The 23,298-nt window shown below is 32.1% G+C and overlaps 3 protein-coding genes across 5 annotated transcripts in view; all 3 read left to right on the plus strand.

The window, feature by feature from the left end:
- LOC113400868 (uncharacterized) overlaps positions 1–23,298 on the plus strand; it is a 49,360-nt gene that overhangs the window by 14,071 nt on the left and 11,991 nt on the right. The window lies entirely within an intron of this gene.
- Positions 1,385–12,488, plus strand: Sxc (super sex combs). 3 transcript variants are annotated; one of them, XM_026640569.2, is made up of 10 exons: positions 1,385–1,691; positions 1,835–2,045; positions 2,347–2,530; positions 5,485–5,553; positions 6,997–7,193; positions 7,269–8,910; positions 9,025–9,316; positions 9,435–9,615; positions 9,865–9,969; positions 10,062–12,488. In XM_026640569.2, exons 1-10 carry the CDS (start codon positions 1,556–1,558, stop codon positions 10,219–10,221), a joined length of 3,177 nt encoding a protein of 1,058 aa, XP_026496354.1. In that variant the 5' UTR covers positions 1,385–1,555; the 3' UTR covers positions 10,222–12,488. The 3 variants fall into 3 exon arrangements, with proteins under 3 accessions (XP_026496354.1, XP_026496355.1, XP_026496356.1); XM_026640570.2 differs by lacking the exons at positions 1,385–1,691; positions 1,835–2,045 and adding an exon at positions 6,456–6,559 and having other exon boundaries at positions 2,384–2,530; XM_026640571.2 differs by lacking the exons at positions 1,385–1,691; positions 1,835–2,045; positions 2,347–2,530; positions 5,485–5,553 and adding an exon at positions 5,564–6,559.
- Positions 14,411–18,698, plus strand: LOC113400893 (toll-like receptor 7). The gene has a single exon (XM_026640568.2). It carries the CDS (start codon positions 14,625–14,627, stop codon positions 18,378–18,380), a length of 3,756 nt encoding a protein of 1,251 aa, XP_026496353.2. The 5' UTR covers positions 14,411–14,624; the 3' UTR covers positions 18,381–18,698.

A 23,298-nucleotide genomic window follows, 5' to 3' on the forward strand; every position in this document is an offset into this window, starting at 1 on the left:
GATAACCGTCGTAATAGAATAATCTTATACTGGTGTTAAATTTGTGTCAGTAATCTATATAATTTTCGGCGTTGAGAACATCGTGGAGAAACCTTCATTTGTCTGATATATTTCAGCCGCATGTATATCCGCCAACCTGCACTGGAGCGTGTTGAGTAAGAAAAGAAGACACGGGCAACCCTCGCCTAGCAGTATGATATTTAAGATTTTATTTAAAAAAAAAAAAACTAACAATATTTCGACAACAGCATACAATATTGACGGTTTCTACTTGAATGTATTATTATTTAATTTCTATTTTATTGTGGTATTATATGAATATATAACCTACTACTGATTCGTATTTATTCTTTCTATTTGCATGTAAAATTGTAATGCTGGGACGACAAAAAAAAGACAGTTCAAATTGTGTGGTAATGTACAGACGGTGTCACAGTACAGACAGACTGATAGATCGCTCGATCTAAATAACAAAATTTTAAATTGACTGCCTTATGTTTTAAACATGGAAATCGGTTTTTAAACATGTTTTTGAGTAAAGTTACTTGTTACAGTGTTTTAGGATTTTTTTTACATAAGAGGGTTAAATCCGGAATGAAAGTTCGTCGTTACATAGATAGTGAACCGTGACCATGAAAGAAGGAGCAAGGCAATGGGGTGTTAAGAAAAAAATTGAATTTGTAAATAATATCTTATATTTGTTTATTACTCATTTTTATATAAAATAAGTACATTTTCTTTATAACTATAAGTATATGATAATATGACACACGTGTTACTTAAGAAAGTTAAGTTTAAAAGTGTTTATTAATAAGTTTATTCAAAATAAAAAAATATTTACAATATTTCGGAATTATTTTTTTTAGCCATATATGCATTATTTCTTAATTGGCAGCCCAGATACAAACAGAATTCTTAAATAACAAATTTTCAATCATATAAATTTACAAAAAATATATATATATATTCAGGCTTAGGTTATATCCATAATCCATAACGAAATATGTAGTGGTAAAAATATTATTGAAAATGAAATTGTTATATGAAATTTAGAACTTGAAATACTCAAAATTAGTACACCAACATAAGCGACACAATTGTTGTTCACATGGCGCTACGCAAGCGCTTCGTACTAAAACCGGATATGAAATAATCAATGAAATTACATATAATATTTAAACGTAATATAGAAATGCTTAAGTCACTTGAAAGCTAAAAGACAATATATTTATTATTAAGATATGAAATATTTTTTAAAGAGATGCGAACATGAACATATTAAATAAATACAAATAAATAATGAATAGCTCTTTCAACTATGTTTAAATACCATAGACAAAAAAATAAACATGCATGAATAGTGAATGCTTCCGCTTATCGTGCTTTTTACGATTGGCAATCAACTTCACTCGTAGTAGATTTATCTTTTCTTTATTAGTTTCATTCGGAATGGTATTGTTCGTCATGGAAAATTTTTAAAGATTTTTTTGTTCAATACAACTTCACTCTGTGTGGTGTAGTTATTTAACGAAATTGTATTGCAATTGAAATAATTATGATAACAAAAATGCAATCACAAGCAAATGTTGCCGTGCCTCAATCTGTCACGACACAGCCTCAACAAATTGTCGGCGTTCCTGCTAATGCCGTGATCTTGAAAATGTCGGAGATACAACAAATATCTACCGTGGGTATGTATATAGTTTTTTTTTTTCGATATAATTTGTTTACTAATATGAATTTCATATTGACAATGCATAATATCGATTTATTTTTATTTTACAACACGATATCTTGTCATAGTCCGGATACATTACGCATACTGTTTTATTAGGACTGTTGGAGCTCGCGCACAGAGAGTATCAAGCTGGCGATTATGATAGTGCGGAATTGCATTGTATGCAACTATGGCGTCAGGACGGCACCAACACGGGAGTTTTGTTACTGCTGTCTTCCATACATTTCCAGTGTCGACGATTGGATAAATCCGCTCATTTCTCAACACTGGCTATTAAGCAAAATCCTTTATTGGCTGAAGCATACAGGTAAATCGACATAAGTTATTTTAATTTCCAATGTTATCCCTTTGTATTTTAAGTTTTTGTTATTACTAAGAATAAGTAGTATTTTTTTTTAGATTACTACTAATATTTTGATTTTTACTTTATTTTGATATTGATGTATATAATACTTTTTATACATATTGATCATATGATCATAATGTAATAGAGTTATTTATGACAGTTAATTAGTAGGAATTAAACAAGTTTTCGTTATTGTTCCTGTTTTTTAAAATTTCAAAAATATAATTTGGTTAGCAGTTAAACAATATTTATTTTGTTATAGTAATCTCGGGAATGTCTATAAAGAGCGTGGTCAGCTTCAAGAGGCTCTTGAAAATTACCGTCATGCAGTGAGGCTGAAGCCAGACTTCATCGATGGGTACATCAACCTGGCAGCAGCACTTGTTGCTGCTGGAGATATGGAGCAAGCGGTACAGGCATATGTTACTGCACTCCAGTATAATCCTGTAAGTTTACAAGTTTATTACATTTATTTAAAAGTAACAGCCTGTCATTAGGGCACTATTTGTGTCTATTCTCTGAATGAGAAGGATTGGAGGTTTTTCAATGAGATTAGTGTATTGAATGTGCATGTGACAGAAATTCATCACCATTTCTTTGTTTGCCACTCAGCAGAAGATAATTTAATATAAATAAAAATAAATCATATAAAAATTAAATAATTCTCTAACTACCACCAGTGTTATTGTCTACTTAAAAACATGTGTTATTGTATCTATTTCCTTTTTTTTTAACAATATGACATAATTTTTATATACGATAGTTCTAAGCAATCCAGTGCACTGGAACTGTGTGATATTAAAAATGATGGTTTAGAATTGTTTCACAGATTCTTACCTTTATGAAAATTATATTTACAGTATTATGAGAAATTCATTTAGTATCAAAATTGCATTTTTAAAGTTATCACTTGATTGGTGTTAATTGAATAGCATTCTAATAAAAAAAAAATAGTTCCTTTTTATAATAATATGAACATTGTGCTTATAATTTACATATTTATTTTCTTATGTTACATAGATCAAATCATGAATATAATTAAATTAAATTAAACAAGTGATAATTCATTTTAAGTGTATTTAAAATGATTTTATCTTAAGAATTTAAACAAAAAAAATGTAACGTCTGTAAGGAAACCACAGCTTGTTTTTTTTTTATACAAACAAAAGCAACGATAACATGATGAAGGTCATCATTCAATATAAATAAACAAAATCATATTTTACTGAAACAACCAGTATTCACAATTTTATGTTAGCCCTGAATCACTAGCAATAATTGTATTGAATGTATAATTTATATATGACAGTCATGCATATTAAAAATACATGCATGTGATCTAATGTAAGTTAATTACTATTGAGACAAACCCATTGTTAATTGTAGGTACATAATATGTATTTTCTTCATGAACATTTATACCTACATTATACATAAAAATAACCAGCTGTAAATGTCTCACTACTCAGCTAAAGTACCTCTTATTTGGGAAGACTTGTAGTTTTTTCTACTGTGCACTCCCATTGACACTTGGTGGATATATCACACAATTTTTACATTACATCTTATACAATTATATCTTCATAATATTTTACTTCACCACTGAGCATTAGATGAATTATACAATAATTTATCACATGAAAATCAGTGGTGCATGCTCGGGTTTGAATCAAGGCTATATTCTAATCTAGACTAAAATAGAATTATAGTATATAATATTATAACATGTTCGCAGATTCACACTTACAAATTTGATTGATTTGAAGCTTTTCACAATTATTGTTTATTAATTCCATGAGAGATGTTGGCTATGGCATGTTTATATGACGCATTCGTTTTTTTTTCTCATTAAGGGTTTTTTTTTTACTTTAAATTATTTTTCATTAATAATTTTGTAACAACCACAATGTTACCACTACCTAGCCGAATGATGTGTTGCTTTAATTTGCTTGCCCTTGATTTTGGCATTCTGCTCAGTGTTTTCTTCCATTAAGCTATCTCTATTTCTACTGGACTATTGAAGCTGCTATTCCTTGCTTGCATGTGTCATCCCTTATGTAGTTATTTTCTCTTACTGTTTTAATATATAATATTTATATAACACTTGTAATATGACATTAATCTCTAGATTATTTGTCCTTAAACAGCTACAGACAAGAATTTTCTCTTATGTACTCATTTTGCGTTCTATCTTTCATTGATTCCCACAGTAAGCATATTTATTGTACACACTACGTATTCACTTATCATCCATCACCTCATTTGCCCAATTTGCAAGGACTGTCAGTTTTTTTTTAATACGATGTAGCTATGTCTCCGTAAGATGTGTAGCATATAAATACATATAGTGTGTCTTGAGCATAACATGTTTACTTTTAAAATGTTACATTGAATCTAGAATAACTTTTTCAAAAATATTTTTTTACTATAATTATATCCAAGACGATCTTTACTTGTACCGTAATATAAAAAATGTTATGTACATATTGTTAGTTGTTTGCGTAACATGTACCCAGAGATAAATTGTCTCATAGCGTTGAAGGTCACGGCATTAATTTCCTGATCTAACAATAACCATTGTAGGTGTATGCCAGATTATATATAACTGATTATAGTATGTATGTATATGTAAACTATAGAGAGCTGATATGGTCCATTGGTTAGAATACGCGAAACTTAACCGGAAGGAGTTAGCTAATCCTTTCATATCTGAAATTTAATGTGGTTAATACGTGTTTATAATTCACCGTGATTGGTGGTTATGGAAAACTACGTGAGGAAACTTGCATACGTTAGATGCATGTTTGTCACATACGTATCAAGTAACTTAAGCAGCATGGTCGAATTACCAACAAACCTCCCCCTCAAAAGGAGAGGAAGTCATATGATCAGCTCAGCAATGCGATATTTATAGGCTGTTATTTTTATAGACATCGTTAGTAATATTTAAAGAATCTGCTATTTTATATCGTAAAGTTTATTAAATTGATGATGGTGAAACACTTCGAATTTACTCGACATTTCATAATATAAGTTTTTGACATAGAGGTGATCTTTATAAAATAAAATATGTCTAATATGTCTAATATTTTATTTTATAAAGATTACCTCTAATAATAAACCCTCTAAAAATAAATCTAAAGAATAAATTTGTATTTTATTCTTTAGATTTATTGTACTTTTAAAATCCAAGTTGAAACTTGCTTTTTAGAATCTTTTATTCTAAATTATGTAAATCAATGTCAGATGTTTATAAAGATACATTTAAAGAGACGATTTAATTCAAAAGGTAATATGTATCTAAACTCAAACAACAGAATCGTCTGGTATTACGTTCGAGCTTGTTGTGAGTTTTCTATTTGAAAATTGTACGCCACAGTGAAATTTAATATTGTTACAGGATCTCTACTGCGTTAGAAGTGACTTGGGCAATTTGCTCAAGGCCTTGGGACGTTTGGACGAGGCTAAGGTAAATATAATTTTGCTCTGCGCTTTCTGGTTTGCTCCGAAGTTAACAGGATTTCCCTTATTTGTTGCATTTGTCTTGAATTAAATTAGAGTACTCCCTGTTTCTTCAGCGTACGTTGCAATTGCGTAAATATTTGATAATGCATTAAGCGTATAATTAATACGACGGTTAAAATAGCTTCGACAAAACTGTTTGAGTGTTTAATGTTTATATTATGGTAAAATGAACTCGGAAAACAGTATTTGTGGAATCAATTATAATTGTCGTAAGAACAAGATGGAGACCGCAATATTTGTATTATAAATTATGTTTCCAACTTGTTCGACGTAATAGTCCTGAGTTGGCGCAAAATATTACAATTATAAAAATTACCTGTGATATTTTGTGACCGCTGCGTTGCGTAAAATCTATAATAATTTTTCACATATTGTATAAGACAAAAAGCTTTATTTATACTTGTTTGCAAATTATAGTAATATATTTATTTTACATGAAATAAAAACAATGTGTGGAAGGTTGAAGTGTCAAGAGGGAGTATTCTAAAACCGTTAAAATTAATATTACACTATTTAAAGAATCATATTTCCTGTTGTCTTCAATATATTCTTTTATTTTTTCTTATGCTTGTAGTGATTTTAATTATACATTCAAGGAGGATCAAAGGAGTCAGTAGCAATTCACTTCTTTAGTGGTACGACGTAGTGAGTTATATTTATTTATACAATATGATTTTATCAACTGCATCACACTTTGGCAACTAACACGCTCAAAGACAGCGTGAGATGAAAATGATCCTCTCGAGTCGAGACATGAACATGATTTGCAATGTTATAACCTGTAAGACGACAATCGGCTGAACTAGTTTGACTCAAAATCGACTAATTCTGTTATATTTTCACAAGGTGTTGACTGGTAAGACAGTAGGTGTGACCGGTGCTGTATCTTGGGTTATGGTTGGTACAACACTCGCTATCCCGCTGCGATGACACCATTCTATCTGCTGCAGGTAAAGTGTTAAAGGTTTGCAAGAAATTGTTATGAACAGGTTTATTGGACAACGCGTGCTCTTTGACATATCATTGTCGTGACCATCCTCAATCGGTTAGGAAGTGGAAGCGCTTACATTTTGGATATTCAACAGGTGCTATGCAATATTTTAATTTATAAAATATATTTTTTAGCTTTAGCAGAAATGGGTCGTTTGCATTTCCTACTGATGTTTGTGGCAATCGGCGTAGTCTCGTAACGTAGGGCGCGTTTGGCGTAATTCAACTAGCTATTTTGATTGGTATTAGATGATTTGTTTTGTATTTTCGATCATCTGTTGCCACTCAAAGCTGTGGTGTAATTATAAACTTTGGCGTAAATGACATCTCAAAACATCATCAATGTAAAATCCATTTTTAGATCTACTTTTAACATGTTTACTTTTCGTGTGCGTAGGCATGTTACTTGAAGGCCATCGAAACGAGGCCAGACTTTGCAGTGGCATGGAGTAATTTAGGATGCGTGTTTAACGCACAAAGTGAAATTTGGTTGGCCATACACCATTTTGAAAAAGCTGTGGCATTGGACCCGAATTTTTTGGATGCTTATATCAATTTGGGAAATGTACTTAAGGAAGCAAGAATTTTTGACAGGTTTGTTTTCAAAACTATATTTTGCTAATGTTTATTTTTGATATATGGTCTAAAAATATTTTTTTATTTTTATAGGGCAGTGGCAGCTTATCTTCGAGCTCTTAATCTATCGCCGAACAATGCAGTTGTTCACGGCAATTTAGCTTGCGTGTACTACGAACAAGGACTCATTGATTTGGCTATTGACACCTATAGACGCGCTATAGAACTACAACCTAATTTCCCTGACGCATATTGTAATTTGGCCAATGCGCTCAAAGAAAAAGGACAGGTAGCAGATGCAGAAGAATGTTACAATACAGCATTAAGGTTGTGTCCATCCCACGCAGATTCTTTGAACAACCTGGCGAATATTAAACGTGAACAAGGATATATAGAGGAAGCCACGCGCTTATATTTGAAAGCGTTGGAAGTCTTCCCTGAATTCGCTGCAGCCCATAGCAACTTAGCATCAGTTTTGCAGCAACAAGGTAAATTAAATGAAGCACTCATGCATTATAAAGAAGCAATTCGCATTCAGCCAACCTTTGCGGATGCCTACAGTAACATGGGTAACACCCTTAAAGAAATGCAAGATGTGGCTGGAGCCTTGCAATGTTATACCAGGGCCATCCAAATCAACCCCGCATTTGCCGACGCACACAGCAACCTTGCTAGTATCCACAAAGATTCTGGAAATATTCCAGAAGCTATTCAGTCATACAGAACTGCTCTCAAATTAAAACCAGATTTTCCTGATGCTTATTGCAATTTGGCACATTGCTTGCAAATAGTATGTGATTGGACCGACTATGAAGCACGAATGAAGAAGTTAGTCAGTATCGTGGCTGAGCAACTTGAGAAGAATAGACTTCCATCCGTCCACCCTCATCACTCTATGTTGTATCCTTTGACACACGAATTCAGAAAAGCCATAGCGGCTCGACATGCAAACTTGTGTTTAGAAAAGGTACAAGTTCTCCATAAGCCGCCATACAAATTCCCAAGAGATTTACAGAGTCGTTTGCGAATTGGATATGTTAGTAGCGATTTTGGTAATCACCCAACGTCCCATTTAATGCAATCAGTACCGGGCTTGCACGATCGCAGTAAAGTAGAGATCTTTTGTTACGCTCTAAGTCCTGACGATGGTACTACATTCCGTTCAAAAATAGCTAGAGAGGCGGAACATTTTACCGACTTATCTCAAATGCCGTGTAACGGTAAAGCGGCTGATAAGATTTATGGAGATGGTATACACATTTTAGTAAATATGAATGGGTATACTAAAGGAGCTAGAAATGAAATATTTGCCTTGAGGCCGGCTCCGGTACAAGTTATGTGGTTAGGATACCCAGGAACGAGTGGAGCTAGTTATATGGATTACTTAGTAACCGACGCAGTGACATCGCCAGTAGAACTAGCTAGCCAGTATAGTGAGAAGTTGGCTTATATGCCACATACTTACTTTGTTGGTGACCATAGGCAAATGTTCCCACACTTGCAAGAAAGGCTTATCTTGAGTGATAAGGTGAAATCCCATAATAATTTGGGCAGTGTAGCCGACAATGTTGCAGTAATTAACGCAACCGACTTATCACCGCTTGTTGAGAATACTGATATCAAGGAAATTAAAGAAATCGTAAGAGCTGCAAGACCTGTTGAAATTTCATTAAAGGTAGCCGAATTACCTACCACAACACCCATCGAAACGATGATAGCCTCCGGCCAAGTTCAGGTGAATAATTATACAAATATACTTCAGTTTTCTCTGGATTATAATATTTTTTTGAATCATAAAATACACCTAGATTTATATTAGATAAGTAATTAATATAATATTATTTTCTAGACTTCTGTAAATGGAGTAATTCTTCAAAATGGTTTAGCAACGACACAAACTAACAATAAAGCGGCGACCGGCGAAGAAGTACCCCAATCCATTGTAATCACAACACGTCAACAATACGGATTGCCTGACGATGCTGTGGTGTACTGTAACTTTAACCAGTTGTACAAGATAGACCCGTTAACTCTACATATGTGGGTCTATATCTTGAAACATGTGCCTAACAGTGTACTATGGCTTCTCCGATTTCCTGCTGTTGGTGAACCAAATCTACAATCTACAGCTCAACAATTAGGTTAGTTAGAACTATATTTTTTAATTATTAATTAAATAGTAGAATAATTATTTTGTATTAATGAGGTTTTGTATCAAAAAACTAACACCATAACTAATGTAAAATTATGTTTTTCTAGGACTACCGCCCGGCCGTATTATATTTTCTAATGTAGCCGCGAAAGAAGAACATGTGCGTCGCGGACAACTTGCCGATGTGTGCCTAGACACACCTTTATGTAATGGACACACAACAAGCATGGATATACTTTGGACTGGTACTCCAGTTGTAACCTTGCCTGGAGAAACATTGGCATCCCGGTAATTAATATTGACAAAAGTTTTTTTTTATAAGTGATAACGGACTAGACGAATTATAGTTTTCTTTTATTATTATCAATTCATTAGTCTAGTGATAAGATCCTTGGTGTGAATCCCGATTTTAGACAATGAAAATCATTCTTCTTTTTGTCGAAAATTTCTTAGTTAGTTTGAAGCAAGGAATACTTCCTTCCATGCTTTTGGCACATTTAACTGTCGGTCATATTTCTTATTAATTTTTTTTTCTAGTGTGGCTGCATCACAATTAAACACTCTTGGGTGTCCTGAGCTTATTGCTAGAACAAGGCAAGAATATCAAGACATAGCTGTAAGATTGGGAACAGACCGTGAATAGTAAGTGAACACATACTAATGTTCTTTATCCACCGTTAACATATATTTATATAACATCATCCAAGATACTTAAATATATATTTCAATTTTAGTTTAAAAGGAATACGAGCGAAAGTTTGGACGGCTCGTATGGACAGCCCATTGTTCGATTGCAAAGCATATGCATCAGGTCTTGAGATGCTTTATAATAAGATGTGGGCGAGGTACGCACGCAACGAGCGCCCGGACCACATACAGGCTATAGACAAATAGATATCGCACGGTGAACACAGTGAGTGGACGTCTAAGAAACGCCGTTGGTGCTAAGTGAGTGAAGTTTTAAGTGAAGGAATATAAGTGATAGATGTGACTTAATGTCAATGATGCTGTGTGTCACTGATAAATGATAAAACATAGATTGATGAGTGATTTTGGTTTGGACAACCATTTTGTCCCGGTTTTTTCAAAGGTATTTGCTTAGACTTTTCTAGTCATACAGACGCATGCAGTCTCGAATTGTTCTAGAGATAATACTGACATGGAATCTAAATATACTAAGCAATAATTTATTATGATGTTACTGTGGCCTTGATTGCACAATTTTGCAATAATTTAGCTATTATGTAAAATGACATTGCAAGATATTCTGGCAGTAGGTAAATGTTATCCTTACTTGTTATGGTATCTTGTTTAGTGATAGTATCAGTGAATATTTTTAATTACTTAGAACAGAGAAACTCCATTATGCTTTTTCAATTTTTGCAATACTATTCTATTATAATAGTAATAAATAAAATTGAAACAAATTACATGATTGAAACCAATGTTATTCTAGCTGTAATTTAACTGGTTGTAGAACAATCTGGTTTTGTCCATAATAACCCGACAATATTTATTGAAATGTAAAATATGATTATTAATAAAATTAATTAGTTCCAAAATTAATTAAGTACCAGTGTAAATTTAGTAATTATATTATTGTCAGCCAAAATGTTATAAATGTACAAAATAATGCAGCATTATAGAAATGTTAGAATTTTTGGGATTTAAATAATTTGAAAGCAATAATACATATACAATGTAGAAAATTATAAATTTGCTTTTAAATCAGTGAAATAAATTTGGTAGATCATCAAGTTTGAAAGTGAAATTGTGGCAAATACTTTTTTTAATTCATGACACAAAATGACATGTTGTAAAATGCATATTTTGTCAATCAGATTGATGGTCGACCAAATTATAACATTGTGATGTTTCTGCCTTGTCTGAAATACATGTTTTATGGTAGGGTTACCTAGTGGGTTGCACAGAATAAGAATATTTATAAATTGATGATTGAGAGAAGTTTAAATTTTGTCCCATTTTATTATGCCTTGAGACCACATTATTGATTAATTAATCAACAAAAAGGTTATTCATTATTTGTTCTACACTGTTTCTGTTTATAAGGTGACCCTAATTTATGCTATTCATTATGTAAACCAATTTAATTGTATATTGCGAGACTGAATTGACCTATTATGTATTTAAAAAAAAAAGTTGGATTTAATTCCATGGTTAGTAGCTTATTTACAATATAAGCAAATAGTAAATTGTGATTGTAGGTAAAGTATTTTTGACTTAATATTAAGTTACATTGATAAAAACTGATAGAAATGAAACAGCCTATTCCAATCCAATAATAAATAAACAAATGTTATTTACATATTATATTATTATGAGTAGTTCTTGATTATAATATATATGTTTATTTATAATACAACATTTCCGCTTTACTTATTTCCATATTAGATTTACATAAATTTCTGACAAATTATTAGATATTCAATAGATTATTCAAGATCTCGATTAATTTTATTACATCAGTTTATTTGCCTCCTGACTGAGACTCCCGTGGTTGGAAAATAGACTATACATGCTTGTAGTGTTTGTATTAATTATTTAATCTATTAACATTTGTTAAGAGATGATGGAATTTGAAGACAAATTTCAAAATAAAGGTGAGTCACATACAGTTGGTGATAGTCTTATCCTGGCATTATATAAAACATCGAATTTAAATTCAAGATCGAATGTTATATAGATATAAAACCACTAAAATGGAATTGTATTGTATATGTAAGGATAATCATAGAAGTAGTGATAAATATGATAGTTTCATGTCGCCATGATTAACGCTTTATATAGGCTTCAGTAAAACATTAATGATGATTTTTTATATAGCTTTTGAGTAATGAATATTTATTTCATAAGACAATAAGATAGACGTTCATATTAGTCAATCGATTCATGTGAAGTTATGTATGAAACTGATAAAACAACTGAAATGCATGTTCATGAAATTGTGATATTTAAAACAGTTAGGAAAATGTTATTTGTGAGAGAAATAATCTTTCTCGTGTTCGATGAAAAATATCATTAAAGTAAGTTGGATGATTTCATAGGATTCCTGTTTACTAATCTTTACGATTTTTTTAATGTAAATACTTTGTCTAAGTTTAGGTAAACTCCGCGTACAATATTAAATTGTCACATATTAATGATGTTTTATTTAAAATGTGTTCCTCATTTTATCCAACTTCATTCAATAACCGTCTATCTTCCATCAATAAACTCCCTACAGTAGTTAGCTGCATTAATTACTTATAGGTACAATTTATTTTCATTCTAACAGTTTGAATCGTCAGTGTATTTTCAACTAAGGTTTGCCTTTGTCTCATTTTCGGGTGGAGTGTGAAAGCTGAACTTGTTCTGTCTTTTTCTTTTTTTTTCTTCACCCATTGAAAACCATCAGATAGTAATCCGGCCGGCTGTGGGGGACTGCGTTATGTGGGATTTTGTGTGCTTATACACGACGAATAATATATTATTCCATGTCTTTCCTCAAACAATACTTACCTCTATGTTAGTATAATGAGAAACATGTTCAAGCGATCTCTTCGCTCGTAGGAATATCCATTTTTTCTAAATTATTTGTTCGTATATTAAATTGTAAAAGGTAAGAATAATGTAACATTAGTAGACTATCAGAGGCTATTAAAGTGTCTACTAAAACGTTAATATTCTTTGGTTATTTGCATCTTATTAGTTTGGATAACGATTAATACTTTATCGCAATTAAATGTGCGAATTTGTTGTTACGAGTTGTTTGCTATTTTTTTTCCATTATTTTAATTATATTCAATAAACTTATAGTGTGAGTAGTAATTAACAAGTAATACTTTATAATTCAAGTGATAGCCCTTTTGACGTTAGCAAAAATACGTCTGTTTATTTAAAAAAATGTTTTGTCCATGATTTTTATTGTAGACATTTTGCCATACTAAACTGTCTCAAAGAAAAACAAAACTTACAGTTACCTCTTTATAATATATATAAGGCACAGGTGTTAAATTATGTCGTATGTGTCTTTACAGTAGGGGTAAGGTACATCGGGTTTAACTATAAATAATTAGCAATAAATTGTAGTTGAGTTAAAACTATAAAGATGTTGGCAACATAAAATGGTTTCCTATTACTTACATTAATTTTGTCAAGTTCAAAATTTCCTTTGCTTTATTGACGTGTCTTGTTATTTTTAAATAAGTTAAATAAAAACAGTGAGATTTAGGCCTTGAAAAACATAAAAGCGTTGTCACTGGGACAAATACCTGCATAGTGCATACATATTTGATGTTGCTCGGACTCGAATCAGTTCAAACTCGGTCAAGGAACAGAAAATTACTCAAGTATTAAACGTATTCGATTAGTGTACATGAAAAGTTGTTTATACGTGCTTTTGTATAGAAGTTTTTAAAAATAAGGAGTTTTCATTTAACATATAACAATAGTAGTACTATAATCTAGTTAAGTGATAAGAAATTATACATTTCTTATGAGTAGTTTGAGTAGGTGCAAATGTAGGCTCTAATTTTATATATTATGAGCATATTTGATTCTAGTTTATTTAAAATTTTTTATGCCCGGCACGTGTAGTGTTGAATGAATGGAAAAAAATCTGATTCAGCCGTTTTCAGTGGATTTGTATAAAAGTAGTTTTAAAGATACATACATTTACATAGATATTATATAATATATATTTGAATTTTTTTATGCATTACTTATTATTTATTTTAATTATCTTATTTAATTTATTTGAAATTATACACGGCGGAAATCTGCGTCGCCGGTATAGCTTCTATCTTAATATAAATTATTATTTTTTTTTAATCTTGCATCCTACATGGTCAATTATTTTAATTTAAAAATTAAGTTTTATGTATATATCTATTATTAGTTAAATGTTGATATTTATAACCTAATTTTATGTCAAAGGAATATCTTACAAATTGAACCAAAGTCACGTAACGGTTTCCGTTTTGTACAGAAGTCGAAAACTACGGGGGTTACTTAGTATGCGGCATTAGAAATGCGATGGTGCGGTCTGTTCCCTACAAGCTGGCGCGCATTCATGGCATTTCATTGTACGCGGCAGTCGCGGGCTCGCCGCCGCGGGGGGATCGCGTCCGCACCGACCGTGCACAATGCTTCCCACGAACCGCTCTATTTACTACGCTCATATTCATTGTTATCGAATCGTATCCGCATACTACTCGGTGCCCGAACTTTAATATGACCGCACGCGACATACGAACCACACTTTCATTCATCAAAACGAGTTGACAAGTGAAAATGAAATGGACACAGTGCAGCATAAAATGATAATTAACGTGATATTCTTTTGTTTGGTGATGGGCGCGGCGCTTACGGAAGCGCCAGACGCTGCAGATGGTTGTTTCCGAGTGCCCGGTGAGAACTGTGTGGAGTGCAATGTACGGACACTGTCGTCGGACCGGGATGTGATCGGTTCGATGCACTCGGATGGCGCGGAGAGGCTTGCGATCCGATGCGGCTCGCATCTTCTCGAGAGCACGCTGAAGGATCATTATTTCGGAAAAATGCAAGGTTTGACGGAGATCACTTTGAGTGATTGCAAAATTCTTCGTCTTCCAGGTAATGTCTTCGAGGGCCTGCGAGGTCTCAAGACTCTAAAATTACGTTCCATGAACAACAAATGGGGCCATAACAAAGAGTTGGATCTCTCTTTAGGAGCTTTTAATGGATTAAGAGAACTTCATACCTTGGATTTGGGATACAACAACATACGAAAGATCCCGTCGGACCTGTTTTGTGCACTGGAAAATATTATTTCTCTTAACTTAACTCGTAACAAAATCAAGTTTGTCGATGAATTAGGTTTCGGCCACAAATGTGGATCTACTCTGCAGACTATTGATTTAAGCTATAATGACATCATGTCCTTGCCAGCTGATTCTGAAATATTGCATTTACGAAGACTAACGCAACTATTTCTACAAAACAATAAAATAAGCGAATTGCCGGGAGAAGTTTTCAGTGACTTACTGTCGCTAAAAGTAGTGAATCTATCTGAAAATGCTATAAATTATTTACCAGAAGGTTTATTTCAAAATACGAGAGAGATTCGTGAAATATATTTAAGTTACAACGAGTTGGAGATTATGCCTAAAAAGTTATTTAACAGACTGGAACAATTGGTCGTGTTAGATCTTTCAGCAAATAAATTGAAAGGTGATCATATAGAAGCTGAAACGTTTGGTGGTCTAATAAGATTAATTGTACTCGACCTGTCACACAATGCCTTCACTGGGGTCGCACAAAACATGTTTAAGGATTTATTTTTTTTGCAAATACTTAATTTAAGTAATAACTCAATTGGATTTATTGAAGATAATGCTTTTTCACCTTTGTTTAATTTACATACGTTAAATTTAGCAGTGAATAAACTTCGGACTATTGAAGACCATGTGTTTAATGGACTTTTTATATTGAATAAATTAAACTTGAACAACAATATTTTATCGTATGTTGCTGAAAACGCATTCAGAAATTGTTCTGACTTGAAGGAGTTAGACTTAAGTTCTAATAAATTGACGAAAGTTCCCGAGGCGATTTTGCAATTACCATTCTTGAAGTCGTTGGACTTGGGAGAGAATTTATTAACAGAAATTTCAAACAATTCGTTTCAAAATTTATCCCAGTTGACCGGGTTACGTTTAATCGACAATCAAATTGGAAATCTCACTTCAGGAATGTTTTGGGGTCTACCTAGTCTCCAAGTACTAAATTTGGCCAAAAATAAAATACAGTCAATCGAAACCGAAACCTTTCAAAGAAACGTGCAATTGGAAGCCGTTCGATTAGATGGCAACTTCGTTTCTGATATAAACGGGGTATTCGTGTCACTGACGAAGTTATTATGGTTAAATCTTTCCGAAAATCACCTAGTATGGTTTGACTACGCCTTCATACCACCAGGATTAAAATGGCTCGATATTCATGCAAATTTCATCGAAGTGCTTGGTAATTATTACAAAATTCAAAATAATTTAAACGTTAAAACTTTAGATGCAAGTCATAATCGTATAGTCACTTTAAATAAAATGTCTATACCGAATAGTGTTGAATTATTGTTTATTAATAATAATTTTATTTCGAGCATTGAACCAGATTCGTTCTTCGAGAAGAACAATTTGACTCGAGTCGATATGTATGCCAATGAAATCGAAAGCTTGGATATAAATAGCTTGCGCATCTCAAGAGTCGATGAACAAGCATTACCTGAATTTTATATAAGTGGTAATCCCTTTAGATGCGATTGTACTATGAAATGGCTTTTACTTATCAATTCTATTACTTCTCGGGAATATCCACGAGTAATGGATTTAGAGAACGTTATTTGCAAAGAATCATATGTACGCGGTGTCAAATATCTTCCAGTTAGTTCTTTACATACTAAAGATTTTTTGTGTAAATATGATAGCTACTGTCCTGAAGATTGTCATTGTTGCGACTTCAGTTTTTGTAATTGTAAAACAGTTTGCCCTAATAATTGTTCTTGCTATCACGATTCAACGAAAACCACGAATGTCGTGGATTGTTCTGTGAAACAATTAGATGCGGTACCGCGGGTCTTTCCGAATGGTGCAACTCATATATATTTAGATGGTAATAATTATAATGTACTAAACGAATCTGTTTTTAATTCAATGCATAAAGCAATGGTTTTATATTTAAATTCAAGCAGTGTTAATAATATAAAAAACGAAACATTCCGTAGCCTAAACGATTTACGGATTTTACATTTAGATGATAACAAAATAAGATATTTACGCGGTCTCGAATTTTCAAAATTGAGTAACTTAAAAGAATTGTATCTTCAAAATAATGTTATCGAGTTTATTTCAAATGACAGTTTTTCCTTTTTACTTGCTTTGGAAGTTTTACGCTTGGATGGAAACAGACTCGTAAACTACGGCTTGTGGCATTTGGACAATAACAAAAAGTTGCAAACGCTGTTTGTTGGTAACAACTACTGGTCATGTAATTGTAAATATTTACAAGGTTTCCTAATGTACATATCGCAGAATGTCGAAAAAGTAATAGACATTCATAATCTATGGTGCTTAAATGACAACACGAGTCCAGCAAAGAAGCCATTAAATTTAAATGTAACTGTTTGTAGTGAAATAAGCGATACATCAATTATAAGCGCGTTCTTCGTCTCTAATAATATACCATTGTTGGCTTCAGCTCTTACTGGTTTTATGCTTATTTTATTAATATTAGCGTTAGTATTTACATTTAGATACGCTTGCAGAATGTGGTTGTACTCAAATTGCGGCATTAAGCTCTCTCCCTTAGCGGGAGCTTTTAACGATGCTGATAAGCTTTATGACGCTTATATTTGTTATAGTCCTAAGGATGAAGAGTTTGTCATAGAATCTTTAGCTCGGGAGCTCGAAAATGGCTACCCCTCCTATCATCTCTGTCTACATTACAGAGACGTGCCTCAGTTTGAAGCTACATATGCTCAGTTTCCTGATTTAGTGGTCGAAGCGACGGAAGCTTCGAGGCGTATTATAGTAGTGTTATCAAAAAATTTTATTCTAACAGAATGGTCGCAAGTAGAATTCAGACAAGCTTTACAGAGAGCGCTGCGAAAAAATCCCCATAAATTAATAATAGTCGCTGTAGGGCTCGTTGCGCGAGATCCGGAATTAAAATCGTATTTCAAAACTGGTTTGGAGATAACGTGGAAAGAGAAACGCTTTTGGGAAAGATTACGATACGCAATGCCCTCCTCTAAGCGACGCGGTCACAAGTTGAAAAGACTTAATTATGGGAGAAACTCTAACACATACACAATGGACGCGTCTGTTTTAAATAGCACCTGTCAGACGCTTTGTGGTAAATCCGCTAACTCAGCGGAGCGCTCTCCTTGCGATAGGCCGCTGTCGGAGCACATATATTCCACTATAGATTCGGATTACTCATCCAATGATTTCCAAGGTCGTCACAATCAGCCGCAATCCGTGGTCTTACATCATACAGTTCAAACGTACCTGGTTTAAAGAGCCTAGTAATTAAAAAGCCTAGAACGATCTCATGTAATGATAGGCATTGCTAAAATTTTGCTTAGTTGTGAATAAAATGTAATTATTGTCCCATTTGTAAATAGTCCTCATAGTGTTTGTATAGTTATAACTTTTGTACAATAACGATACCAAATTTCGCATTTCTGTTCGATTTGCTTAACATATTTATTGCATTTTGTTTGATAGATAATTTTATGAGTATTAATTCGAAAGACTGTAAATTATTGTGTAGTTTTTAATAAAATATGGCTGATGTTTGTATAGTCATGTAATAAATGAAGTTTATGACTGCGATTATTTGTTTCATTTTTACCTTTTTATTAACAGAAATAATTATGATTAGCCTATGTGTTATAAAACTAGCACATTTTATTTTATCAATGCAAAACGAATAAACTAAATATGGTGTAAAAGCCTTCAAGCTGCAAGCCTACTTAATGCTGAGCTTGTAATAAATAAAACGAAACTGTGTACTGCCAAGCGATATTTCATTATTTTTAATTCGACGAATCTTCAAGCAAATTGTTCTTTTTCATTAATATTTTAATCCTAGTATTTTTCATTTTGGTTCATCTCTTAAGAGATGCCTCTTTTAATGTTTTCATTTAAATAAATAATTAAGGATTTCAATGTCGAAATTTCAGAAAACTTATTTTATATTTTCTTGTGGGCCAGTGTCAAATGTCTACCTGTAATTTCGTTACTTTATTAATTTCATTCAAGAACAATAACAGATTTTTTTTCCATGTAGGTTCTTTTAATTTATTTTCGATATTGAGTGTTACCGATTTACAAATAAATACAAGTGAATTCAAAAAATATTTAATGCAATAAATCACTTGAAGGATCTATAAAAAATATTAAATGAATACCTAATTAAAATAAAATTATATTACGTCAGGAAGTCGTGACCTCTTAAATCTAAATATAAATGTTTAGTTATGCTAGTGGAACTGTTTGTTTTAAATGCATATTTTTTATTGTACAAATATGATTTACTAGGTTACTATTATTATACTCGTTTCTTATGACTTTTCACTGCTATAAAATTATTTCAGTTAGAATAACATTTACCGTTAATAAAAGTTTACCCTCACAACAATAATTAATTTAATAATTTTTAAATTTTTATAAGCATTTCTGATTATGAACAAAACTCCTTCTTGAAGCGTAATTACGATTTGATTAAACTTATAAATCTTATTTTATATTTTATTTATCAAAAATATTTTCCATTAAGTCGAATTAAATTAAACTCATTATTGAAGTTTAACGAGTGCCACGTAGCACGTGTTTAAATAAACCACCTCGTTTTGCCTACAAGAAACATTGCTGAGGAAAATGCTTCATAACTAGTTGATTTTATTTTGTGGTATTGATTTGCTATACTATAAAAAATAAAATATTTCAGTCACGTGAAAGTTATTCATCAATTAAGATATCTCAAAATATTTCTTGTTTAAAATTTTGACTAAAATATATTTTTTAATAAAATATTATTTCAAAGGGTTACAAGTTTGTAATCGAAATTCCAACGTAAGAATCTAGTATATTGAAGAAACGAAGAGTATTCCTAGTCTGAGGGTCCACAAGTAAGTAGAAGGAAGGTAAGTGACATATATTTTTTTAATTGTGCAAGTAAGTAGGTTTAAATGCTCATGTAGTAATTCTCGATGTATGTATAATATGATTCGTATTTTATATTTTCTTATGTAGCTATTATAGTACAGAAAATTGCCATAGACCAATACCCAAGAATCGCGAACCAAAATATAGTGTTATTTATTTTATTATAGAAATAAAACTGGATTATTTTTTGTGCATTGTTTTCGGTAAAAATGTGTACGAGAATTTTTGAATGGATCTTTTCAGTAGTAAATTGTAAGGGATTGCACATGTTTCATCATTTTATAAAATATAATAAATCATATATGGCACACAAAAGAATATTTTAGAGAAATGCTGGTTCGTAGCGCAGAAAAGAACAATAAACTATATTTCGTACAATATTTCTGTATTGATAAAGGAAACTCGAGTGTTATGAAATACACACATACGTATATATGTATATGTGTGTATCTTATTATATATCTATACATAAATATAGAACGAGTTGATTGAGTAACAGTAACAGTGACATGGATTGTTCAAATCTAGCCAATCAGCACTGAATTTTCGTATGTGTTAATTTGTGTTTATAATCCATCTCATAACCGGAGTTGAAGGAGAACATCGTGAGGAAATCTACATGTCTATCCAAACCTTCCAAACGTTTTCATTAAGAGGAGACGAGGCATAAGCCTGTATAATATTAAAAGATGTTACTTTAATTTTAATTATATAATTTTCAATACGCGATACCTGTATAAAGTATTTCAGTAATGAGCACTATCTTATTCATATTAGTATAGTATATACACATTATTTATTTTATGAGATAGACAGGCGGACTGGCATATGTGCCAACTGATGGTAAGTGGTCACCACCGCTCATAGACTATAGCACTGTAAAAAATATTAACCATTCCTTAAATCACCAATGCGCCACCAACCTTGGGAGCTAAGATGTTATGTCCCTAGTGTCTGTAGTTATTCTGGCTCATTCACCCTTTAATCCGAAAAACATTACTAAGTATTGCTGCTTGGCGGTAGAATATACGATGTGTGGGTGGTACCTACCCAGACGGGCTTGCACAAAACCCTACCACCAAATAAAAATCATCATTTCTTCCTGTATTAATAATAATTTATTTTTTACGTAATATTTCCTTCAAACTTATCTCATCAAGATAACTTAAATAATCAGAAAACGACATCAAATTTAACAAGATCCAAGTTTAAGCTTAGGGTAGCAAAGTCAATAATAACAGTCGAAGTTGATTATTGAAATTGTTTCCTCCCCGTGCGAGTAAGGCAATTGTCGCCGATTTAAAATTTTTAGTCTGAATAGCCCCCCTAGTGGATGTATATTAAATTTATTGCTTGTAAAACGACTAGCTAATTTAGAGTTACATTTTATTGTGTTAACTTAACTACTTTACGACGTGAGAGGCGCCGCGGGTGGAACTTGGCGAATTAAGAAAAGGGCGCTTATACTAGTACTGTTAGTTACATTGTTTATATGTCTGTGTCAGAATAAATACACATGTAGATAAATAAGGCAATTAGCGCAGTCATGTTCTTTATTTCATTACTAGATAGAAAATTATTGTTAGGTTTTAGTTTTAGGCCCAAAACTGATGATTTATGAATGTTTTTTTTTTTTTATATTTTTACGAGCTTTGCCATGATTGATTGAAACTTGATTTGGCTGGTAAAGAGTTTTTATTCAAAATAAATTTTAATTAAAGTATGAAAAATTAATTGTTACTTTTTATTACACCTATTTGATTCGATATGCAATATACGTTAACGGCACAAGTTTTATTTGTAAGAATGGTAGCTCGCTTGAATATACCTTAAACGTTTGGTATCAAATAACATTGATAGCATATCATAACTAAAGCAGGCAGTAGATAAACCTTGGTGTTGAGAGCCTCAATCAAAAGTGCTGGAGTCGTCACTGCAGTGACAGGCTAGCAGTGCGACGCAACTTTCCTTCTATGGAACGAACAGAACTTTTTATTTCCAGGAATAGAACGGAGTAGTTGGAATAATTTATTAATCAGTAATTATGGTAAATAAGCACACATGCACACTTAATGAATTAACGGTAATACGTATTTAATATTCATAGTATAGAATATTATTTTTTATTGTGATCTGTTAAATTTGTTTTAGGTAAAAATAAATAAAAATATTTCGAATTGTAATATTAAAGCTTATATATATATATATATAAAATAAAATTTAATCAATTCAAACATACTCGTATGAAGAAAATACTAGTCATGTTCTCGAGTTAAAACAACCTACGTCTCCTGTTCTCTTCCATGCGAAAGTTTACGTCTGTTATGCGTTTTAGTTTGCTCCTCAAAGTACAAAGTTTCATATTTGTATTTACAGACAGCACGCGTCACGGCGCCCGAACGCTGTTACGTGGTTGGCTCGTGTGTTTTCAACCTAACTTTGAACCAATCTAAAACAATCTTTACGGTCTCGTAATACGAATTATTCATTTACACAAAAGGAGTGGAAGTCGATTTTACCATTGAGCGATGTAAAACTTTATTAGTCATACTTGTGTAATAAAGCGACGGGGTGTGTTTATATTTTTATAGCCCTCAGTCTCAGCATGTTTGTATATTTAAGTGTTCATTTTCGTTTATATAAGGTTCATGAGATAGTAGTATCCCATATAGACTCAATAAAAACGTTACTACGTTTTTATTGGTGTTAAATAATTCTTATTACTTTTATTTTGGGCGGTTATTAAAAATATTTAATTTTTATAAGTAGTATAATTGTACACAAATTATATGTTAAAATAAAAGTAAATGTATATGAACCGTTCGATGTTTACGAGAAATCAGTTTTTGTTGTTAAATTATGCCGATGACTGTACTAGTGGATCTACATATAAACTTTTATTAATGAAATATTGCGCATTATTTTACAGATTGCAAGCGGTTGATCGGCGTATGAAAAATTCATTATCTGCATAGAATTAGAAACTATTATAACTATAGTAGGAACTGTTTTATCGTATATAAGTGGTCGTTACCGTGGGTTTTCGAATATACGTTACAACGGGAAAATTAAAAATGATAATATTTATTAAATATAATAACGAGTTTTTTAAATTATATTTAGTGATACACATTTATCAATTTCTTTCTTACTCAAGCATGGTCAGAATTTTTCATTCAATTAAAAAAAAAAAACGGAGTTTCAGTTGGTATTCACGTTATATTGATCAGAGAACCCGTAATTTGTCAATCACTTGGAAAGTACA

This window comes from Vanessa tameamea, chromosome 11 (assembly GCF_037043105.1).
Source record: "Vanessa tameamea isolate UH-Manoa-2023 chromosome 11, ilVanTame1 primary haplotype, whole genome shotgun sequence".
NCBI classification, from domain to species: domain Eukaryota; kingdom Metazoa; phylum Arthropoda; class Insecta; order Lepidoptera; family Nymphalidae; genus Vanessa; species Vanessa tameamea.